This window comes from Cottoperca gobio, chromosome 15 (assembly GCF_900634415.1).
Source record: "Cottoperca gobio chromosome 15, fCotGob3.1, whole genome shotgun sequence".
Taxonomy (NCBI): Eukaryota; Metazoa; Chordata; class Actinopteri; order Perciformes; family Bovichtidae; genus Cottoperca; species Cottoperca gobio.
In genome coordinates, this window is record NC_041369.1 from 9,892,050 (window position 1) to 9,914,079 (window position 22,030).

Genomic DNA, 22,030 nt, shown 5'->3' on the forward strand with positions numbered 1-22,030 from the left:
TCAAACTGCCAGACACTCCTATAATATGCTTTTATGTTAAAGGTTATATTTATTGTAAGCACAGAGAGGCCTCAGTAAAATGTCAAACATGCTGCCAAAGGCTTGGTCTATTACATACATTAAGAATAGAGACTGAGTGTATGCTCCTTTTAAAGTTTATTGAAAACAAAAACATGTTTCCCCAGCAGATGTGAAATGTACTGTGTGTGTGTGTGTGTGTGTGTATGTATATATAAAAAATATATAACAGCTGATTGAAGCAGTTATCAAACAAATGCAGTAGCAATTGCCAGGATTTTAGAGAAATCTCCCTCTTTACGTAGATGTGTGGGTATAGGGACCCTTATCCTTGTTCCTGTTGGGTTCCCATTTTCCTCAATCAGAACCACATTGTTCGAATCAAAGCGCGGACTCATGCGCTCTCCAGGCATTTTCTGTCCAACGATGAGCGCTTTCTTCTTCTGTCCTTTAATGGCAAGCAACACTTTGTCACCAACTTTTCCTACACCATTCGAGGTGTAGACATGGATCACTCTTGGGGGACGGTGATATGGTGTAACTCCAAGAGAGCTGTTGTCCACTACGCGCACTCTTGACATCTTTTGAATAGCTGCTGCAACAGCAGATACACTGAAAGACAATGAAGGTCATAAACAAATAAACAAACATTGTTGAGTAGAGGGGGACTTGAATATATATCTGAGAAATGCTGAAACATGTCATTGCTCTATCAGTGACGGTCAGTAAATAATTTAAATTGATTTAGGTTAGTAGACAACTTAAATAACATGTGTATACCCAGATGACATCCCTGCAAAGTCTTAACTGCTGCAATAACATTTGACAGAAAGATCTCTTACCTGAAAGTCCTCTGTTGAAGTATGGACGATGACTCTGCAAGGAGCCCAGTGAGGGATCTTGAAAGCAGGGGGAGAGCCATAACGACAGCGAATACCGTGTAAGCTAGAAAAAGAAGTTGTGTGTTTAGGTGCTAATAAGCTAAAGGGTTTGCATATCGCTAGCATTAGCTGACAGTCACATGGTGGCCAGACAAGTCCTAATCATGGAGCAGAATCATTTGGTTTTGTCTTTGCCCCAAATACACAGATACATTAATAATTGGATTGAAAAGCGTCGATATTAAAATATCTATCTCGTTAATGTTACCCTTCTATCACGCACACCCACCACGCCAATGTCAAAAGCGTAACGTCAACAAAACGCGACCAACCGCATTTAGTCGAGCTAGCTGATAAACGCAACATGCAATAGCATATAAAAGGAAAGGGATAAACACTCCCCACGGCAAATAGAAAGCTACGCTTTGGTTTGATAAATGTTGTTAAACGTTGCTCGTAAAAATCAGAATACCTGAAGAAACTGCGAACGCGGTTACCGACACCAGTTAGCTTGTTTGCTACTTGTCTTGACGTCATATAAACGCGCTCGGGAAAACATAGAAATAAATGAGTATAGAATATACGCAATAAAAACGCTACGGTCATGGCGTAAGCTAGAAAGATGTGTCGTCTCTCTTTAAGATCTACTTCTATTTACGTCACACGCTAAACCTCCAGTTGGACTGGTTGGGCTAGCGATAGTTGTTCAACTGGCTGACAGACACAGCCGTCGCAGCTGAGACTTGTCTGTCGTTACTATGAGCAGCTAGACTCTTCGACTGACTTGCTCTATCTGGTTAGCTTAGTGTTGTAAAAAGGAAGGTTGAACAAAATCTAAGTTTGTGCGTAAATAAGACAACAGTCGTTATTTAGCCTCCACCTGTTATTTGCTACAACGAGAGGCTAAGTTAGCTAACGTCAACGTTACGGTTGACTGTTAGCTCGCATTAGCTAATTGTGTTACATACTGCCCCTGCTGCGTATCATTTCAGGGTAAGTTGTTTTTGTCATTTATTAACTCCGTACTTGTTGGTATTTCACGAAAAACGTATTTGGTTGTTCCCTGCAGCTGCGACAGATAACCGTTAGATACTTCGCAGCTGGAAAACTTAATAATTGCTGTCAGAACAATACACGGTAAATGCATCCCGTTACCATTAGCGCCAGGCTAACTCATCAACCGTTAACGAGCTCCAGTAAGGTGCATCAATGGTAATGTGAGGCAGTCTCCATAGTTGATGGAAGTTCGGGTTATTAAACAAAGGTAGGCTAGTTAATAGTGAGAATTGAAATAGGCTAATGTGACATTCATTATTATTTTATCGGTTGCGACACTCGAGCCCCAAACCCTAGATTAAGTTCGCCCGCTAGGTCCTTATCAGGCAGGCACTTAGATGTTTGCCTTGTTGTTTAATCATTGTTCATAATCTACTATTCACGAAATAGTACATGTCCGAATGTTTTTCAAATAATCTCGAAAAAGAGTTGGACCTCCACAACCCTTGACTGTCTGCTATTTGGAGTGCATAGATAAATGGAAACAACAAAATATGTTAGACAATGCAGCTCTAGTTTTAATGTCTGCCTATTTAGCGGTAGGATTCAGGCCTGTATTTTGACATGCCTTTTTAGATGACCAGCATAAAATCTGTAATTCCTAAAATAGTTTAGTCTATCGCTAGTAGTTGGGCAATGTTACATTGAGAGAATCTCCTTGACAGTAACAGGTTACATGGTGTTACAATGGGCTTTATCATGGACTGATGACTACTCACAGCTTGGCTTTGACAGTTAATGCTCTAATGCTCCTTGTGCATAGCTTGTAAAGGGATATACATGAGCTGGCTGATGGCAGTCTTAATATTTTGTTCATGAGCCGTGCTGTGGTTCAGTGACGAGCCTTCCAAGAAGAAATATCAGTCTGACACACTTCTGCTCATATCCATTTCATACAAGATAAAAAAACATAAGGCTTCACTAACTCGACACCTTACCAAATGCTGAGGGTATTTGATCTTTTCCTACATAAATAATGTTTTTACATTTTACCATGCTGAAAGCAAGGATTGACTTTACAAATCACTATAACAATTAATCGATTCAATCACTGCAACTGTTTGTGGCCTTTTAGATTTAAATCTACCCAGGCTTCCCTTTTACACACAAAATATGGGGTGGAACATACACCTCCAGTCTTTTTAAGGTAGAATTCAATTACAGTTGTAAGATTACTTTTACACAGATAATGTAATTAATGAATTAAATTATCTAAAGAAAAAATATTTTAGAACTTATGTTGTGATACTAATTTTAAAATAAGAAGTTGTGCACTATTTAGTGTGTAAGTCTTGTCATATAGCATCAATGCTCAATATCATGCTGATATGATTTCCTCTCTATTGTTGAATGTATAACTAACACTGATTGACTCCAGCATTTAACCTTTTTTCGTGTGTGTGGTCTTTACATTCATGCTGTGACATGATAATGAAACTGTACTCTATCGTCATATCTGTGATAATCATAGATCAGGCACTGAGCAGTTGTCAATGATTTGCAGGCTAATACCAACAATGCTAGTATGTGCAAATCTGCATTTTCAGTCATCAACATTGTTGGAGAATTCACACCAAGTAATTGTGAAGCTGGTTTATAAAGAAGCTAATATAAAGCATGTTTTAACATGTTTGTGAATTCAAAAGATGAACAGGGCTCATAATGGATTCAAAACAGTGTTTACATACTGTGTGTGTGTGTGTGTGTGTGTGTGTGTGTGTGTGTGTGTGTGTGTGTGTGTGTGTGTGTGATCGGTCACTGGGTTGTTTTGTTTTTGCTGGACATACAAGTGAGCATCTTGTTAATAAAAGGTGGAACTTTTGAAAGGTTAGACACAATACTTTTCTTCTTTTAGGGAGTGGTTGGTCTGACCCAACCGATCACCTACTCATAATTGATTAAGTGATTTAATCTATAAAACTGAGTTCCCTACAAAGAATCAATCAAAAGCACCACTTTAAATCTTGTGTTTACCAAGGATTTGGTCATAAGTTTCTTCGGGGGGAAAAAAAAGGTAATTCAGCATGAAAAATCCTTTATTAAAAGAAAATACTAATTGACTAAGACCAAAATGACTGTTTAGCTGGCTTTTTTGACTAAGAGAGGGTAGCCCTACAAGGTTTCCAGTTGTTATGATTATAAGACACTAGTTTGACAGTTGAACAAAACCAATTCAACTTACTGTTTGCACCTATTGTGTGTCCCTCCTTTTTGTTAAATGTAGTTTTATGTAGTTAGGAAAGCAACGTAGACCATCTCAAATTGTTTGACAACGGCTCACCGAATTCATAATCCACTGTTTTAAAGCATAGAACGAAGCCTGTTTAAAATATTTACCTTTTTATAAAGGTTAAAGGAATAATGACTCTCATTCGAATACTATAGATTTATGAATGTATATGCTGTTGCTAATTGTAGATGGAAAGCAAGCACAGTGTTGTGCAGTTTCAGAGGCCAATTTCTCAAAGCATTAAGATGGAGATACACGTAACGGCAAAAAAGTTAGCAGCTGTATTATCAGCATAATGAACATGCAGCTGCCGGTAATGACTTAAGTGAGCCACTGTATTGTATAACATTCTCATTTAATTTGTCTAGGTAGACTTTTGGCTCGGATATTGTTTGTCTAACTAGAGAATAAAAACACATTATCACAGACAATTAGACAAAAGCCATTGTTTTTCCTTCCTAAAATGTAGAGCAAACAGCAGACTCGCTCTAGATTGAGTTGCAAATGGACAAGCATGAGATTTTCTCCCCCACTGACTTCATCCCCTTTTATGTTTATTTGTATTTTGAGATTGTGTGCCAGACTGATGGTTCCATAGCAACTAGCTAACAGGTGGAAAGGTGGCACAGTATTTCTGTGCTGCTGAGTCATGCACACACAGTGCTGTTAAAAATGGTTCTAGACATTGAAATACAATTCAAATCATTTTAGTTTAAAACTAATGTTTGCAATATTGGCTGTTACATTATAGTCATAGAAAATATATATTTAATTGAAGATATAAAATAGAAGATAGGATTTGCAAAATACTCAAACTAATTATTTGTTTCATCAGGTCTTAATCAAATCACTGACAAATTTGTGATTTAACATTCCATGCTGCCCAAACTCCATATTTAGGTTCTAGCTACAGACTTTTAGCATTGTTGTTATAATATGTTGGCCAACAGAAGCAGATTGCAAATCTCAGCAGAATTAAGACTGGATGAGTGGATTTGATTAAAAAAAAAAATAATAATAATAAAAAAAAAAAAAAATCAACTTGGTTTTAAATTTGAGAGATATTGTTTGTCCTGAGTAATATTAACATCATTATTATCAATGTCATCAGAGATCCTGCCTAAATTGTACTTTATTGCTGTCCGAAGTCATGGTCCAAATTCATGTATCGCACTTTTGATAGAACAGAAAACTTGATTCCCAGTTTTGCTTGGATCATGCTTGTGCACGAGGACGTGCTGGGGCATGTAAATGCACCAACAAAGGTTGTGTAGTAGACTGCAAGGCAAGCAAGTAAAAAAGGGATGTAACGATCACACAGGATTTCAAGTAAATGCATTCAACACGCATATGAGAACTCAATGATGCACATAATGCGTTTTTAGTGAGAAACACTGAATGCAAACATAACTTTTGTCTGTTTACAAGAAAACTCCACAGGGTACGTTTTTAACCGAGACAAATGGCCAGGAAAATAATTTAAAGCCAAAGGCTAAAAAACAAGATGTGCACAAAATATCAGGATCTGACAATATAATGCACCTTAAAAAAACATAGTGCTCAACTTTTGAGTCAAAGACCTGTTGACTCGGCACTATTCGACCATCAGTCATAAGCCTTAAAGATAGGAGACTTTTATTGAAATGTTATTGTACTGTATTGTCAAGTGTTTGTGTTATCCAACCCCTGTAAATTAATAGCAAATACAAATGACCTAACAATGAGATGTTTTTAGTATTTCTTATTTTTTTATTACTGTCGTTTACCATGAGTGCTCCTCTCTCCTACACACTAATGGGGTCAAAGGGTACTTTAAGAGTCGTACCTCAAAGACTGATTAAGCACTTACTTACTAAAAAAACAAATGGCCGCCACACAACGATCTGCAGTACCTTATGTGAATGCAATTAAAGTGTAGAGTATATAATTAGATAAAAAGTGATCTTAGTATTTTTCAACATTTACATTTTTGCAAAGGTCGGTCTTTTCTTATTGCCTTTTTATGTTTACTTTTCTGACAATATAGAGGCAGTGTGTTTCAACTGCTGACTCTGACTATTTACATTTTTAACTAACAAAAGAAAAATACCCTGGACATTTTCACTTTGAGTTTACACTAGACTTGTATGATGCTGAGTGTCTTACGGTGAAATAAAGTTTGCCTAACCAAATGCTTTGCTTGAATATATATTTCCTTGATTCCTGAATCCTTACATTTCCCTAGACATTTTAAAGATTGACTACGTCACTCAAAAAGAAACGCAATACTTACTGACATTGCAGCAATGAGGTGGGCTTACTGTACCATAAGTTACTACTTGGGTGTTATAATAAGTTGATTTTGAAATGTTAAGTCTTTTTCAAGATGTTGGTGTTGAATGTTAAACAGTCTGAACTGTGGCAATGGGTCCAGGATGTGCAGCAGTGTTGTTGAAGGCACAGGGGGGTATGTTGTGTCCTCCTTGGGTTGAGACCGGTCCATTTGAACCCTGCGATCTCTATCGGCTTATTGTTCAGCTCTGGCTGCGTCCCTCTCCAGTGATGTCACAGCATTCCAGGGAGCGGATAAATGAGTTAGTGTTAGGGCAGATGAGCAGCATCGTGAACGCTGCTGGTAGTAGTGGGTCGAAGGGCACAAGTAGCCTATAGCAGTGCAACTGTGCAAACACACTCACCAGAACACCTACGCACCTTCTCCAAGCCTCAGTCTGTGTGAAATATGAAAACCATTAAGTGGGATTACCTGCAGATCAGGATGGCTACATTTTTATAGGATGGAGAAGGTACTTTAGATTTCAGGCACTCGACTATCCTGCTGTTATTACAGACATGTGAACTAACCACAGACACGCTCATGGACTTACGGCTGTGCTTTGCTGTGCTTTGCTGCAGTTCACTGCGGTGCGTCGCAGCAGAACGAATGTAGGGAAAACACTGGAATAGATATTTGCTGTTATTTTTGGCATTTATAGAGGAAATGCTGGACTTTTCTTATGTTTTGCAACTCCAGGACCACTGTATAGGTTATTGGGTATTTCCATAGCACATGTTGTTACGGGTATTGATTTGATGGCTAGTGTTTAATCCAAGCAATACTTTCCCCTGCCCCTCATATTTGCTAGGGAGTTGAAGTGGTCATTTAAATCCATTTCCTGACCTAAAGCATCCCTGTCTTAGTCAATGAATGTGAACCTTAGTGGTACGAGGACTCACCAAGAAGTCTTTATTTACGCCTTGAGATCTAGTGTATCGCTCTTCATTTCAGTAAACTGCTAAGATCATTGGGGCTCTTGCTTTTGTGTTGCGATCATGATGTTGTTAAGATTAATTTCTCATAGGACTGGTTACTCCTTATACAAAATTCATGCTCTGTCAATGGTTTTGATCATTATCCTTAAGGTAGCTTGTTGGATGTAGATCAACTGCTTGTTGTTTCTTACTGGAATTAATCAGATACCAGAAGGAAGAGTTTAAAGTAACAGGCAACATCTCTTGAGCCTAAAATATTAACAGTTAAATTACCCAATGTAATGTGAAAGTATTTTTCCAACCGTTCATCAATTCTCTGCAGCTTTTTGCTCATTGTCAAACAGACTGTAAGGTTGAGTCACTTCTGTCATGAAACCCAATACATGATTGTGCGTAGCAGTGTATCAAACAAGCTCAGGCAAGCTGAGTGTACGCTACCGGCCTAAGACAAAACGAATGATGAATTACACCAGTGACTGCTGAAGTAGAACATCTTGCAAGCTAATAAAGACCTAGATATTATTTCTTTTACAGGTGTTGGGGGACAGAATTATAACTAAAAGGAGAGTGGATATTTGACTAATTTCTTATTTGTCTGAAAAATGTCTCCAATGGGATGCCAGTGTTGCTCTGTCTTACTATAGTTATTTTCCTTGAATTCAGAACAAAGTTGACTATGTGTCATTTGCACAGAGTAACCACAAACAAGGAACAGAAAGTGTATTATGGTTTAAAACGTGCAGCTTTCAGTAGTCATGCATGTGGTCATAAACCACAGCATGTGACTAATGACAAGACAGAAATCTCAGCTTCTGTAGAAAGGGACGGACAATTTATCTTCTCTTCATTTCTGTCTAACTACTGAGGGGAAGGTACTCTTCAGAATGTGTCCATGATGGACACATACAGCACGACAAACTATGCTAGAATGCAAAAGCAATACTCGGCTTACTTGGTGTTCTAAAACCTTTGTCTCTTCTTTACAGGTTGTCAACATGTTGCAGTGAGTAATGCACAGAGTGTTGATATTAATAATGGTCATCTCGGGGGCGCAGGGATGCCTCAATTCAGAGAGCTGCCCGGCTCTGCAGCCCAATTCCACCTCCAAGGACTTCTGTTACTCTGCCCGAATTCGCAGCACAGTGCTCCAAGGCTTGCCTTTCGGCGGGGTGCCTACTGTCCTTGCCCTTGACTTTATGTGCTTCTTGGTGAGTCTTTGTATCAGTGTTTCCTTCACAGCTGTCAGAATTAAGATAAAATACTTCCAGGCATGCGTTTTTAAATTCTGAACACCTTCAAGAAGTTATGTAACTTTTGTGTTCTCTGTAATGTAAATAAAACGACGATATGTGTGTTGACAGCCACTGTTTATGTTGTACTTCTAGGGGCTGCTGGTTGTGTTCTCCTTCTTGAGAAAAGTAGCATGGGACTATGGGCGACTCGCTCTGGTGACTGACGCTGACAGGTAATTAGAAAACATTGGTCTGGAGGGTCTTTATACATATAACAAGTGCTGAATACACATTAGTGGTTACTATTTAATGCCATTGTCCAAAGTTAACTGTTTGGTAAAGGGTGCTAACCTAAATAACAATCCAAAATATGTTTTTGTCAGGTAAACTAATTTATTGTACATTTTATTTCTTAATTTTTGGTTCTAAAATGTACACCCTCTCTTACTTAGCAGTTTGCAATCTGTGGTGATCTTCATCCTTGTGTGATATCAGGCTAGTTACACACAATAAAGTATGTAACGCTTGCAAGGGTTTAGACGGGACTTTCTGTAGAGCCAGTGTAGAAAGCATCAAGTCAGGAGCCTGCGCTTGACGCTTCTGTTTGATACAAATTATTATGATTTGCCTATTGTCAGAATGTCAACAGGGACACAATATGACAAAAGCCTTGAGGCTGGTGACCCTAATTGATTTATCTACCAAAAACAAGTTTTATCAGTATTTCGCTCTGGCTGGCTGTTCATTCTGGATTTAGTATTCTGGGGTGGAGTTTTTTTTTTTTTGACGCAAGCAGGCATCACAAGCATGACACTCCAGACAGGAAGTTGGTGTCAGCAGTTTCCCTTTTAATTTCAAGAAGGCACTCGGACATTGTCATGCTTTGTCACTTGTTACATGGTTTGATTAACTTTGAGATAAAAGGCCAGACTGCCATTGGAATAAGCCTGAAATGGAAAGTAAAGAAACAAATGATTAGTTACCATTATTTATTTAAAGAACCCTTTTAGATCAATTTACCAGAACACTTAAAAGCTACTGTCGGCATCTTAGACCTGTTGACTGTAGTTATTATGATATGCTGCCAGATATATTGGGATAATTTGAGACCTATGTCTGCACACTGATCGAATAATGAGAATCCTGGTGGAAGCTGTCAACAAGGACTGATTCCACTGCTCCTTTTTTTTTTTTAACTTTTTGAATACTTTCATGATCATATTATGGAGAGGGGGAGCTCAGACATCGCTACAGACCTCTTTGACGCTGAACCCTGCAAAGTACACGACACAGTGCTCCATCACCTAAATCCTCCTGCTGTGTTTGTGTCATGTTGCAGCTTCACTATTTTTGCAGCTGCATGTGAGCAGAGAATGGGGTTGCAGCATGGTGGGAGGATGGGAGGGGGGTGGCAGCATGGGACACTTTTGAAACAGACAGGAAATGTAGTTTGTTGTCTCATGACACTGTGCCGACTTAAGATCAGCGTTTGTCTTTTACATTCTTGTGATATCTGAAAAGTAAATATAACCTTTACTAGGAAGCTTGATTTAAAAAGTGGGGTATAAATGTGATGCATCTGTAGCTCCAGCTCCGTTAGCCATGACTCTCAACTAAAATAAAAGAGAGGGTTATTTTACCATAGGCCATAAACACATTTAGATGGCTGTATAATGTATACCAGAGTGAATAGAAACCTTCATTGGTATGCCTGTGATGTAATATGCTTCCACAGTTCTTCTCTTAACCAGCAGCCTTACTGGCCAACAGAGCCATTCCCTCTTAACTAAGCTGAATGGCTTTGTTTTGCTTCTTTTTTCACCAGAAGAATGGATCAACGGTACAGTCGGCTGGATGATCGAGACTAGTATGTTATCACTCCATATCGTAGACTCACTGCCTTTTTTTTTCCTCTCCTTTCCCCTCTCTGTAGTTAACCGAACTCATAACTCTTCTCCAATCTGCCCACGCCACTGTGGGTTTCAGCCTGTTTTTCACTCTTGATGGTTTAGCTTTTTTTCCTCCTCCAGGCATCCCAGTGCCAGGCTCTTAATCATTCTGCCTCTCCTTGTCACTGTTGTACTTCTGCTGTTGGTGTGCCTGTCCTCTCTTACTGTCCTAATCAGATCTGTGTGTACTAATCTGTGTATTGACCTCTTTATGAAGCACGGACTTCCTCTGTGTGAGCGCACCGTATGAGCCGCACAAACAGGATGCATACAGGGAGAGGTAATGCTATGTTGATCATAGACAGGCCCTAACACGGTACAACTACAGTATACCCTGTTTCCTCAGAGCTAAAACACATTCTGACTTCTCACAGGAACGTGAGAGAGGAGGACTGACGGTGGATTAAAGCCGCAGGCTCTCTCCTCATTCCATTAGAGATCTCTTAGAGCCCTGTGTGACGTCTTCCTTTTCATTTAGTATTGAACGCTGAGCCAATGATAGAATTCCAGCAGAGCCTGGGTCCTCTTCATATTCAGTTATTTATTAATTGTCAATCTCCGTGGGGAGTGCAATCAAATTTGTATACATTATATAATAAAGTATTGAGGCTGTGTTATGTCCAGGGGAACCTGTGGCTCTGCTAGACAAACTCCATAAATGTGCCTCTTTATGATCGCCCCGGTTCTGTTTCCTCCGTGAATGTTCTTTTCTGTAGAGCTAACTTTTTATCACTATCTTTCCTCTGACAGTAATGGTGTACTCAACCTGTGTAAAGTAGACTCCTAGTGCTGCATGAAATGTGGCTGCAGAGATTATACCTGTGGTTGACTGGTAAACCGACCAAAATCCTGTGGCCAGCCCACACAGGATAAACGGGTGAATCTCTTCAGTTCATTTCAGAGCGTGTCTGTGTTTTGTGTTGTCATCCACACTGATGGATATTCCACTGTCCTGAGACACAAAATAACTAACATCCCCTTATGTTACGTGGGGATGTTAGGTGGTTGTGTAACATCTTAAAAATGCTGTGTTGTGTTTTTTTTACACAGTGTGGCTTCTGCCTTGGCATCGGATGCACCAGAACGCTATGAGCGTCTCACTTCAGTTTCCAGCTCTGTGGACATTGATCAGAGAGACACAGTAAGTATGCCATTGTTCTTACAGCATACAATATAGTGTCCTTTCTTTCATCTACGATATACTGTATGTTGCATGTGATGACATGTACACTTTCAGTTCTCTGCTCTCTTCCTTTTTCTTTTTAGGGCTTCTGCTCTTGGCTAACTGCCATCTTCCGCATCAAGTGAGTCACCCTGCTCTCAGCATTTTGGAAATAGTAAAGATTGGAACACTAATGTAACTAGATATTGTATGTGTGTGTGTGTGTGTGTGTGTGTGTGTGTGTGTGTACATTTTAATAGCTGTTGAATTTGTTGTTGTGTTCACTCTGTAGGGATGAAGAGATTAGGGAGAAGTGTGGCGAGGATGCAGTACATTACTTGTCCTTTCAGCGCCACATCATAGGCCTGCTGGTAGTGGTGGGCGTGCTGTCTGTGGGCATCATATTGCCTGTTAACTTCTCTGGAAACCTACTTGGTGAGTGGTTTGGAATTTACTACCATGGAATCCTTGAAAATGTTTAAAACATTCTCAGTTTTGCTGTCTGTTTGACGAGGTGAGGTTGCCTTGCACCATTATATTTGTCTTTGTTGGTTTGTTTTTACTTTTGTCTTTTGTTTAGCTTTTTTTTTTCTCTCTCCTCCTCTTGTTTGTCTTGTGTGAGCAGCCTTCTCATATACAAAACTTTGCGATCTTCTCTAGCATGTAGGCCCTACTAATTGTATACAAATAATAATACGAACACACCAATTAAATATGTTGATACTTCTATGGTGCTTCAGACTAATGCCAACTATATCCGTTCAATCGTGGACGCTCGGTGTCAGGGATATTCGTTGGCTACCCTGACCATCAACCATTGATGCTTATTAATTTCTCTTTGGCTATGGAGCTACAAGTGGGAAGGATTGCTGGTGATTGACAAGTGATTAACTTGATTATTTCTTTCACAGAAAACAATGCCTACAGTTTTGGGCGAACCACTATAGCAAATTTGAATGCAGAGTGAGTAACTCTTATACCTTCACTGTACTGTAATGCCTTATGTTGAGTCTTTGTATGTTCTAATGCTGTGTCACTAAATACATGTACCCTTTATTTCCTTAGTAATACACTACTGTGGCTGCACACCACCTTTGCATTTCTCTACCTGTTACTGACGGTGTACAGCATGCGACGGCACACCTCCAAGATGCACTACAAGGAGGATGACTTGGTGGGTGGCATGGCTTCAGAAAATGACTGTTCTATATACTCCTTGTACACACAATTTTGTTGGTAATTACTTCCCTGTCTTAATTTCCCTGCAGGTGAAACGCACTTTATTTGTCAATGGGATCTCCAAATACGCAGAGGAGACTGAGATAAAGCAACACTTTGAGTAAGCACTCTTCAGGATCACAGATTTCCTGGCTCCACACGTAATATCTCACAATGCTTAAATCTGTCTGCTTATAAAAATGGCACACTGCTGTCGTCATGGCAGTAAACTGTATTAAGGTGTATGAGAGCCATGCCTTTTCCTGTTAAAAGCAGCGGTCTTGTGTTGGCCCATATGGCTGGGATCGCACAATGACAGGCCTATATGTGTAATTGTCCATAATAAAAGCCAGATGAGCAGGATCATGCAAGTCATGTGCCAAGACTGTCAAAGACTGAGGAGGGGGTGTTTGGCTCACCTACTCAGCCGAATAGTATTAATCAAAAATAATTTGATTTGGTCCTGCTCTGCAAAAAAGGCCACTCTCTTGAGTAAAAAAGAATAAACTTCCAATGAAAAATTAAAAAAGCCTTTTACAGTTTGTGGCTTGTTGCATTCATATCTTTTTTGTGACTTGCTAATGTTGTTATCATGTGGTGTAGATATGTCATCTATTGTAAACTCTATTGTAAACTTTTCTGCTGTTGTCAAGAATGCGTTGAAACTTATCCGGTCTTTGACTTCCTCCCTCCCTGCCCTTCTTTTATAGGCAGGCTTATGAAAACTGTGTTGTACTGGAAGCTCGTATCTGTTACAATGTGGCCAGACTAATGCATCTCAACTCTGAAAGGTAAATATGTTTGCGTGCGTGCGTGCCTTTTGACAGCATTTTAGGATGAACTTGGCTCCAGGACCTGACTTTGTTTCCATGAAGTAGCCCTTCCTCAGTCTGACACAGCTGATATTTTACATGCAGGAAGAAGACGGAGCGCAGCAAGAAATTCTTCGTTGACCTGCATGCCAAGGAGCATATTACCACCATGATCAATCCAAAACCCTGTGGACACCTTTGCTGTTGCATCATCAAAGGCTGTGAGCAGGTCAGACTGATATATTGTAGCTATATCTCAAAACAACTGCACCTTGTTTACAAGCTGATACTAAACAGCATTCTTCAGCAGAAGATAAAGAAGGCATCTATCTGCTGTTACAGTCCACAATAGATTAATGTGTAGAGTCGGGGCTTAGCTGGAAAAACAATGTAACATGCAAGTACCTGCTCCTAGAAAAGAAACCAAAACATTTATTTTCTCGTCATTAGTAAAACACAACTAATCATTGTAGCCTATATTTTTGTTTTAGTCACAATGCTCCTTGTGCAACCGTTACATATACGACTGTCCTTTGAAGTTGCAGTCATTACTGACCAGCATAAAGAGTAACAAAACATACACCGAAAATATTTAAAAAAACAAATAAAATCCCTACAAACTAATCTCCTAAAATAAACAATCATAAGATGCTACAATGTACCCTATATAATAATGGTTTCCTCATTCAGTGTGTAGTGTCTTTTTATGCGATTATTACATCAAAAGAAAAGCTGTAGTATTAGTTGATATTTATTTAACTACATTAGGAGATAATGATACAGTCGACCTTGTGTATTAAGGTCTTAATTGGAATTAAGCAAAAACGGAAAGCCAAAATCACTTGAGTCTGACTTGGATTTCATTGTCCATTTACAGGAAGAGGCAGTGGGCTACTATACCAAGATGGAGGCACAACTAAAAGATGAATACAGGAAGGAGAGAGAAAAGGTTAACAGGAAGCCCTTAGGAATGGCCTTTGTCACCTTCCAGAACGAGTCCATAACTGCCATGTAAGTACATTTACACGTGGTAGAATTGGTGAATGTGAATCTGTGTCTTTGGTTTTAAATTTGCAGATTATTTGACCCACTGTACTTTGTTTGGATTGATGCTTCTTTTCAGAATCTTGAAAGACTTTAACGCTTGCAAGTGTCAGGGCTGTCAGTGTCGCCGGGAGCCCAAGAGCTCTCAATTCAACGCCAAGCTCCACACACACAACTGGACTATCAGCTACGCCCCTGATCCACAAAATGTCTACTGGTAAAACACATTCAGGTCACACATTCTGTCTGCAAACCGGGCTGAAGAACAATTTTATTTTACTATTGCATAACTGCACCAAGTATATTAGGTGGATATATTTTGGCAGAATAAAAGTACTTGATGTACCCAGAGGGAATTCTACAAACAAACTTGTAATAACTTGTATGTAATGCTCGCTGAAGAAAAATTAGTCTTCAGTCCAATTTGAAGAGACTTTCTGACTCCAGATGACAAACTGGTTTTTGAGCTGCAGTACCGGTTAACTGGCCAGCTGTGTCCATAACTGCGGGTCATCGGCCAGTGTCAATCTAACCGCTACATAACCTTCATCCCACAGGGAGCATCTGTCAGTGGGAGGAGTCTCCTGGTGGCTCCGCTGCTTGATCATCAACATTGTCCTCTTCCTCCTCCTCTTCTTCCTCACCACCCCGGCCATCATCATCTCCACAATGGACAAGTTTAATGTTACCAAACCAGTGGAGTACCTCAATGTGAGTATTATATTTATGAGTGCAGGTCAGTTCAAGCATCTTTATCTTTGCCATACTGAGTGTTAAGTCAAACGATCACAGGCATGCTGTTGCAGAGACACAGGAATTCACTTCTCAATTCTTGACACAACATGTCCATGTCTCTCTGATCTGTCCTCCAGAATCCAATCGTCACCCAGTTCTTCCCCACCCTCCTTCTGTGGTCCTTCTCCGCCTTACTACCTACCATTGTCTACTACTCTGCCTTCTTCGAAGCCCACTGGACCCGGTATGCTTTACACTTTCTGCAGTCAATAATTCAGCATATTCAAAGTCATGTTGTCTTTACTCCCATTTGAGGTTTACTTTTGAGTGTGTTGTCCGTTTTTAGTTTTAACACGTCTAAATATTTCCTCTGGCCTTACAGGTCAGGAGAGAACAGGACCACGATGCATAAATGCTACACTTTCTTGATCTTTATGGTCCTGTTGCTGCCCTCTCTTGGACTCAGCAGGTATGGTTTTTTTTTTATGTCTGCCCTGCAACATAATGAAATGTAAAGCTATACATTAATTCATTTTGCGGATTCCTTCCTTTCCTTGTGTCTTTGCAGTTTGGATGTTTTCTTCCGCTGGCTTTTTGACAGAAGATTCTTGGCAGATGCTAAAGTGAGATTTGAGTAAGTAGCATTATTTTATGGACGTTTCAATACAACTCTCTAGTACTCGGAACAAAGCAGAATAAAGCGTTCCAAAGTTCTTTGGTACCATGACTACTATGAATTTAGTATGAAGAATCCTTATTTAATACACTTTTATTCAATTCAACCCTTTAGCAATACCATAACTAGGTCTCATATTTGCAATTCTGCATTTTTAAACTCCAATTTAAATTTGACTTCAGTCTATTCAGTGATACTGTCCTCTTTTTCAATTTGCTGTTAAGGTGCGTATTCCTGCCTGACAATGGAGCCTTCTTTGTGAACTATGTCATTGCGTCTGCATTCATTGGTAATGCCATGGACCTGCTGAGGATCCCTGGTCTACTTATGTACATGATCCGCCTCTGCCTGGCTCGCTCTGCAGCAGAGAGGAGGAACGTCAAGAGGGTTAGTTGACATCATTTATGGGTCGATGACCCATGAAGTAATTAAGTTTTAAAATTGTGTAATTAATACATCAAGCTAAAAATCAGAAAGCCAAGACTTAAATGTCATAAAATACATAATAAATGGGAATCTCTGCTTTTGATTTTAGGTTGTAAATATTTCACGTAATGTAGATATTGAAATGAGGATGTTTTAGATTTAGATTTAATATCTGAAATTGTGTCCACAGCACCAGGCCTATGAGTTCCAGTTCGGGGCAGCTTATGCCTGGATGATGTGTGTCTTCACTGTGGTGATGACCTACAGCATCACCTGCCCAATCATAGTCCCCTTTGGTGAGTTCTGCCGTTTATAACCCCTGCTGGCGTTAATGCTGTTTCACATCAAGATTGTGTGCTTATTAAATTACTACAGGAGAAACAAACAGAGGGCAGGGAGCATTCAGTGGCTCTGTTATTTATACAGAAGCTTATCAGCAGGCTTAATTGGATTAGTTCCTCTAATTGTTTTGTCTCCTTACTCTGTGCAGGTCTGATGTACATGCTGCTGAAACACCTCGCAGACAGGTACAATATGTACTACGCCTATCTGCCGTCCAAACTGGACAAGAAGATTCATTCTGGAGCGGTCAACCAAGTGGTGGCTGCACCTATTCTCTGTCTCTTCTGGCTTCTGTTCTTCTCCACTGTTCGCTCGGGTAAGATGAGGACTCCATCTACGGGCCACTAATGTCCTCACACATGCCCCAATTTATTTACAGCGTCTGCCACAGCGTTAGAAAGTACAAGCACCTGATGAATCCCTCCCCTTTCTTTCCCCCAGGATTTTCAGCTGCTACATCCATGTTCACATTCGTAGTTCTGATCATCACAATCATTATCTGCCTCTCTCACGTCTGCTTCGGACACTTTAAATATCTCAGTGCTCATAACTACAAGGTAACAAGATAGTCATCCTTGTATGCATATTATTCATGTTTCTTAATTTGCCAGTATTTGAGACTAGTATTTTATTCAGCTGCTTATGTTAAATGCATGTTTTCTGTCCTAGATCGACACCCTGGAGGTGGACGGCTTGGAGAATGCGAACGGACGTCCAGTGTGCGCTTCTACTGCAAGCAAAGCAGCAGTATGTATTCAGTCAAGTTTATTTTATATGAATATGAGCCTTCACATTAAACAGTGGAAAGAGATGGGGCATACTGCCAAAGATTGTAGGTGCTGACCATAGGGCAAAAGTCCAAACCGATCTAACGGTTGTTGTTTAACAGATCATATATGATTGGAAGGAAGAATGGATACCACTACCTCCGGACAAAGACACTTTTTTTATGAATCCATCCTATACAAATGAACATTTTTAATGATGACAAATGAAAACATGACATGCAACCCAAATTAATTGTATTAATAGCAATATCAATCTGTTGCTCAATGATAGCCTTAGACTTGAATTATGTTTACTTTGTGTAAAAATTCATTTTAAAGTTAAGTGCTTTAAGGCAAACTGTTGTTCAGTGAGCGTATGTCTATAGGATCAAGCTGTAGTTGTAGGGAAAACTTATCCTGAAACATAAAATGGGTATCGCACATTAACATTCTATTTCATTTCATTTTCTCTCCTACAGCAAATGTACATTGCTCAGGTTCTTCAAGACCCAAATTCAGAGGAATCCGTTTCAGGCAGTGGCGAGGATGACGGCCAGGGGTCCTCGCAGGACGAGGAAATAATCAATGTCGAAAATGGTCTGAATGAGGACTTCCAGTCTGGTGAGGACAGCCTCATTGATAATGAAGTGCGACACTGATACTGCCTGGAACAGTTAACATACCCTAAGTTTAACTTGAGGAGTGCACTGATTATGTGAATTTAACTAGGAACCAACAGTTCTCCAAAGCATCTCAACCTCCATCGAGGGACTTTACACTAACCTAAGCACACTGTCTATTAAGGATTGAATGGATTGTCGCTCAAGGACTCTTGCATTTTCTTCACTGGATCTCACCAAACCACATCTTCTGTCTGTGTACCTGCAGAGGGAATCTACTCTGATAAAGCAAGGAGAGCGACATGACATCCTTCTGCCCCGATATAGCTGAGGAAAGCCCCAAAACACTGCACATGGACCCATGAAAGAAAGACACTAATGCACAAATGAAGAATAGTTTGCCTTGTTTTGTAAGGGGAGTGATATTCTGTCTGTATTTCCTTAACATTATTGCACTTGAAAGAGAACCTGTCCTATAAGCTCGACTTTCACTAAGGTACTGTAGTACAGCATGCCTTCAAGTTCAAATGGTGGAGGGATGTTCCTATAATCCTTTACCAGTATCTCTAATTGTCTGCACTAAATGCTTCCCCTGAATAAGCAGCTGGAGTGAGAGGAGAATAAGAGTTTCCCACACCACCAGACAGCTTGGTTCGTGCAGAAGTGATGGTCTCAAAATGGTTCTTCCAATTCCATAAAAGCCTTTCAAAAAAAGAAGAGAAAAAAAAATCAAAGAAGAAAAAAAAAATGGTTGCTACTAACACTCCTGGACACTTTGACACTGTACAGCTTCGAAACTCTGGATTTGTAAAATAGCCTCTTTTTTTTTTACATGGTATTTATTTGTAGGCATTTAATTTTAAATGCTATCAAGCTTGATACACCCCTAAACTGTGGAAAAAGATAATTCATATTTTGGCATATTACATTGATCTTTTTGGCGTTCAGTCTCTGAGCCTGTGTTGGGGTGCTCCTACTGATGCTGCCCCCCAGTGTGGGGAAGCCCTTGCACGGGCTGCTGCAGGAGGACTTGAGGCCAGGAGCCTGTTGATCCTTTTGTGTTGATCAGAGGATGGAGAGAAAGGCCTTTTTGGAAGGTTTTTCTGGGTCTGCTTCATATGATGCTCATTGTGACTGGTTCTCTTGATCTGTTGTTTTTCATTTATATCTTTTTGTCCATATGTTTACGTCTTTATGGAGATATTTTGAAATTAGCATTCAGTGTAGGTGACTACTGATAGTTTTACGAATAAGCTAATCTATATCTCATCACTCAGTCCTCTTGTCAGGTCCTCTCCATTTTTATCATGTATGTAGCATATTGTTCCAGTTCTGCTCGAGCATTGTTAAAGTTTTACCATTTGCAATCACTCAATGCCCAGTTGTAGATTGTTTAACTCAAACTGCAATTTTGCTTGATAACATCAGATCTTTGGCTTGGTCATTCAAGAGTTACATCAGTGGGTGATGTCCACATCTAATTTTCAAACCTTAACTTTATGCTATTGAATACGACTATGCCCCCCCCCCCCCCCCCATTGAAAACAAAATGGAAGATGTATGCATTATGTTGCCTCTTGACTTGTGATAATGTAATTAAGTTTCCCCTCAATATTATACATTCCATTTGCAGATCCAGTTACTAGCTTTGTAAGGCCTCCGTCAGAGCAATAGTAATTTCCCGATCTGCCTCAGCCATATGAAGCAGCTTGTTTTCAGGTATCGGGTAGACTCGGACAACAACGCATACTTTAACGATGCAAACGTGCAAATTAACAAATTATAATGTGAAACAAAGTGCCCACACAGTTATGACCTAACTCAGGTTTTATCAAGCTTCTTGTTTTTGTCATTTCTTCCTTATTCAAAACACTATGAGCTGCCCTGTGAAACACAAAGATGATTGTTGGTAAAGCGAGGCACAGTGCTGCAGACAAAGTACCACTACAGTGTATCTATGGGCCAATTCTTGTTATTGGACCATAATATGAAAAATGTATTATCCAGCTGCTCAGAGAACCATTGTGGGAAATGTGCACTAATCTTACTTTCACTTATATGATTGATGGAGAAGGGCTTGCCCCCCCCCCCCCTGAGGGTGTAATGATGACAATGGTGAACCTTAAATGTTTCCATAATTTGTCCATGGCACCACATATGGGTAAATTATTATGGTACTAACATGAGAATTGTTTGACACCATTGAGTCTGGTGCTCTTCGAATCATGATACGGTGATTTTATTTTTTATACCTCTTCATTTTTATACCTCTGAGATGTCTTGAAATCTCTGAATGTGTCCTGTCAAAATGCCATCTACTGCCCAGCTCTGCGGGAGATACTTAAAAATCTCATCTGGTCTAACAACTCAAGTCTTTAAACGCAGAATGTAGATAATGTACGTGTGATCGCTGTATTTACACAGCTTCAAAAGGAGGGATCACCAGCTAACCAGAAATTATGAGTTTCATACTTTAACAAAACGTACTGGTGTCCAGTCCCATGTCATGGCATTTAATTTGAGTACAGATCTACATTTTTCAGTCTGATGGTTGCAATGATTTCCAGTAGTCTTTTTCTAATTCCAAGTCTAGGATCATCATGATGAATCCTTTTTATTTTAGATTATCTTCATAAGCTCTGTATAGACAGTGGGAAATGGATTGTTTTTGTAAACGGCCAAGCACTTTCTAATAGAAGTTCTCTGCTTGTTTCTATAATGTACTCAGAATGGGTAGTGAAATGTCTGTGTCTCAAGACTGTGCACAATTAGAATGTGTTTCTGTGTGCTTTGCCTTTTATAGTTTTACATTTTTCTAGATAGGAAGAGTAACAATAACCGATCTCAGCATTTGACCGTCTCATTTTATCATTTACAAAGGGCCGTCTGTACAACAGATATATACTGTGTATATCTGTGCTTCCCCCCCCCCCCCAGCTCTTTGAACAATAAATCTGTATTTAATCAAGTTTGTCGACAAGTTTCTTTTTCAACTATACCCTGGTATAGTCAGTTCAAACTGAAAAATAACACTGTTCCTCTTCACGACGTACTGTTGTTCATTTCACTTTACTCCGAATGTTGCTGCTCCAGCTTAGAGTAATGTCAGCAATCAAAAAAGGCTCACGTCAGCTTGTAACTTCTTAAAGCAATAGCTGGGTTCAGCCTCCATACTCTGCACTAATACAGCATATGCTCATTTTCAAGGTACTGTTTTAGTGGTATCCAACCAAACGGCACATTTAACCATTTTATACTAACAGGAAATGCAATATATGCAACATCAACATTTGATTGACGACATACTGAGATTTCTAATTATTTCCTGGTTGATAGGTCTTCTGCTTGTGAACATTTTAATCATAGATTTGTTTGTGTTGTAGGCCTGAAGAAAAAAGGCTATTTAACAACTCACTAGAAATTAGGGTAAACGTGAAGAACCATCTTTCTTGCGACCCCCTCAGATTTACCTTGCGACCTCTTTTGGGGGTCCCGACCCTGAGTTTGGGAAGCACTGATTTAACTATGTCGTAGGTTGGATGCGAAAAAAACACCTTATCAACTTTTAATGTAATTGTTTTATTGTAGTTAACACCGTATTTGTATGGAGAAT

The 22,030-nt window shown here is 39.6% G+C and overlaps 2 protein-coding genes across 6 annotated transcripts; one reads left to right on the forward strand and one right to left on the reverse strand.

The window, feature by feature from the left end:
• Positions 1-139: 139 nt before the first annotated feature.
• mrpl14 (mitochondrial ribosomal protein L14) lies at positions 140-1,591 on the reverse strand. 2 transcript variants are annotated; one of them, XM_029450005.1, is made up of 3 exons: positions 1,372-1,591; positions 861-963; positions 140-630 (listed from the first exon to the last, which is right to left on the reverse strand). In XM_029450005.1, the coding sequence occupies exons 2-3, from the start codon at positions 938-940 to the stop codon at positions 267-269; spliced, it is 444 nt and encodes a 147-aa protein (XP_029305865.1). In that variant the 5' UTR covers positions 941-963; positions 1,372-1,591; the 3' UTR covers positions 140-266. The 2 variants fall into 2 exon arrangements, with proteins under 2 accessions (XP_029305865.1, XP_029305866.1); XM_029450006.1 differs by lacking the exon at positions 1,372-1,591 and adding an exon at positions 1,168-1,322.
• Positions 1,592-1,593: 2 nt separating this feature from the next.
• On the forward strand, positions 1,594-21,385 carry LOC115020110 (CSC1-like protein 2). 4 transcript variants are annotated; one of them, XM_029450000.1, is made up of 25 exons: positions 1,594-1,892; positions 8,421-8,642; positions 8,820-8,899; positions 10,492-10,533; positions 11,666-11,756; positions 11,882-11,919; positions 12,070-12,212; positions 12,689-12,740; positions 12,843-12,951; positions 13,046-13,116; positions 13,706-13,786; positions 13,913-14,036; positions 14,685-14,818; positions 14,931-15,068; positions 15,409-15,562; positions 15,724-15,830; positions 15,969-16,055; positions 16,155-16,220; positions 16,487-16,649; positions 16,879-16,984; positions 17,179-17,346; positions 17,472-17,587; positions 17,700-17,777; positions 18,277-18,418; positions 18,686-21,385. In XM_029450000.1, the coding sequence occupies exons 2-25, from the start codon at positions 8,445-8,447 to the stop codon at positions 18,721-18,723; spliced, it is 2,526 nt and encodes an 841-aa protein (XP_029305860.1). In that variant the 5' UTR covers positions 1,594-1,892; positions 8,421-8,444; the 3' UTR covers positions 18,724-21,385. The 4 variants fall into 4 exon arrangements, with proteins under 4 accessions (XP_029305860.1, XP_029305858.1, XP_029305861.1 ...); XM_029449998.1 differs by having other exon boundaries at positions 18,277-21,385; XM_029450001.1 differs by having other exon boundaries at positions 10,495-10,533; positions 18,277-21,385.
• The last annotated feature ends 645 nt before the right edge of the window (positions 21,386-22,030 follow it).

Bases quoted from the DNA above. Each gene is read 5' to 3' on its own strand.
- mrpl14 (XM_029450005.1), bottom strand. From the start codon at position 940: ATGGCTCTCCCCCTGCTTTCAAGATCCCTCACTGGGCTCCTTGCAGAG. The intron at 631-860 runs GTAAGAGATCTT...ATTGTCTTTCAG, and splicing joins CTTCAACAGAGGACTTTCAG to TGTATCTGCTGTTGCAGCAG.
- LOC115020110 (XM_029449998.1), top strand. From the start codon at position 8,445: ATGCACAGAGTGTTGATATTAATAATGGTCATCTCGGGGGCGCAGGGA. The intron at 10,534-11,665 runs GTATGTTATCAC...TTTTTTACACAG, and splicing joins CGGCTGGATGATCGAGACTA to TGTGGCTTCTGCCTTGGCAT. The intron at 16,221-16,486 runs GTAAGTAGCATT...TTTGCTGTTAAG, and splicing joins GATGCTAAAGTGAGATTTGA to GTGCGTATTCCTGCCTGACA.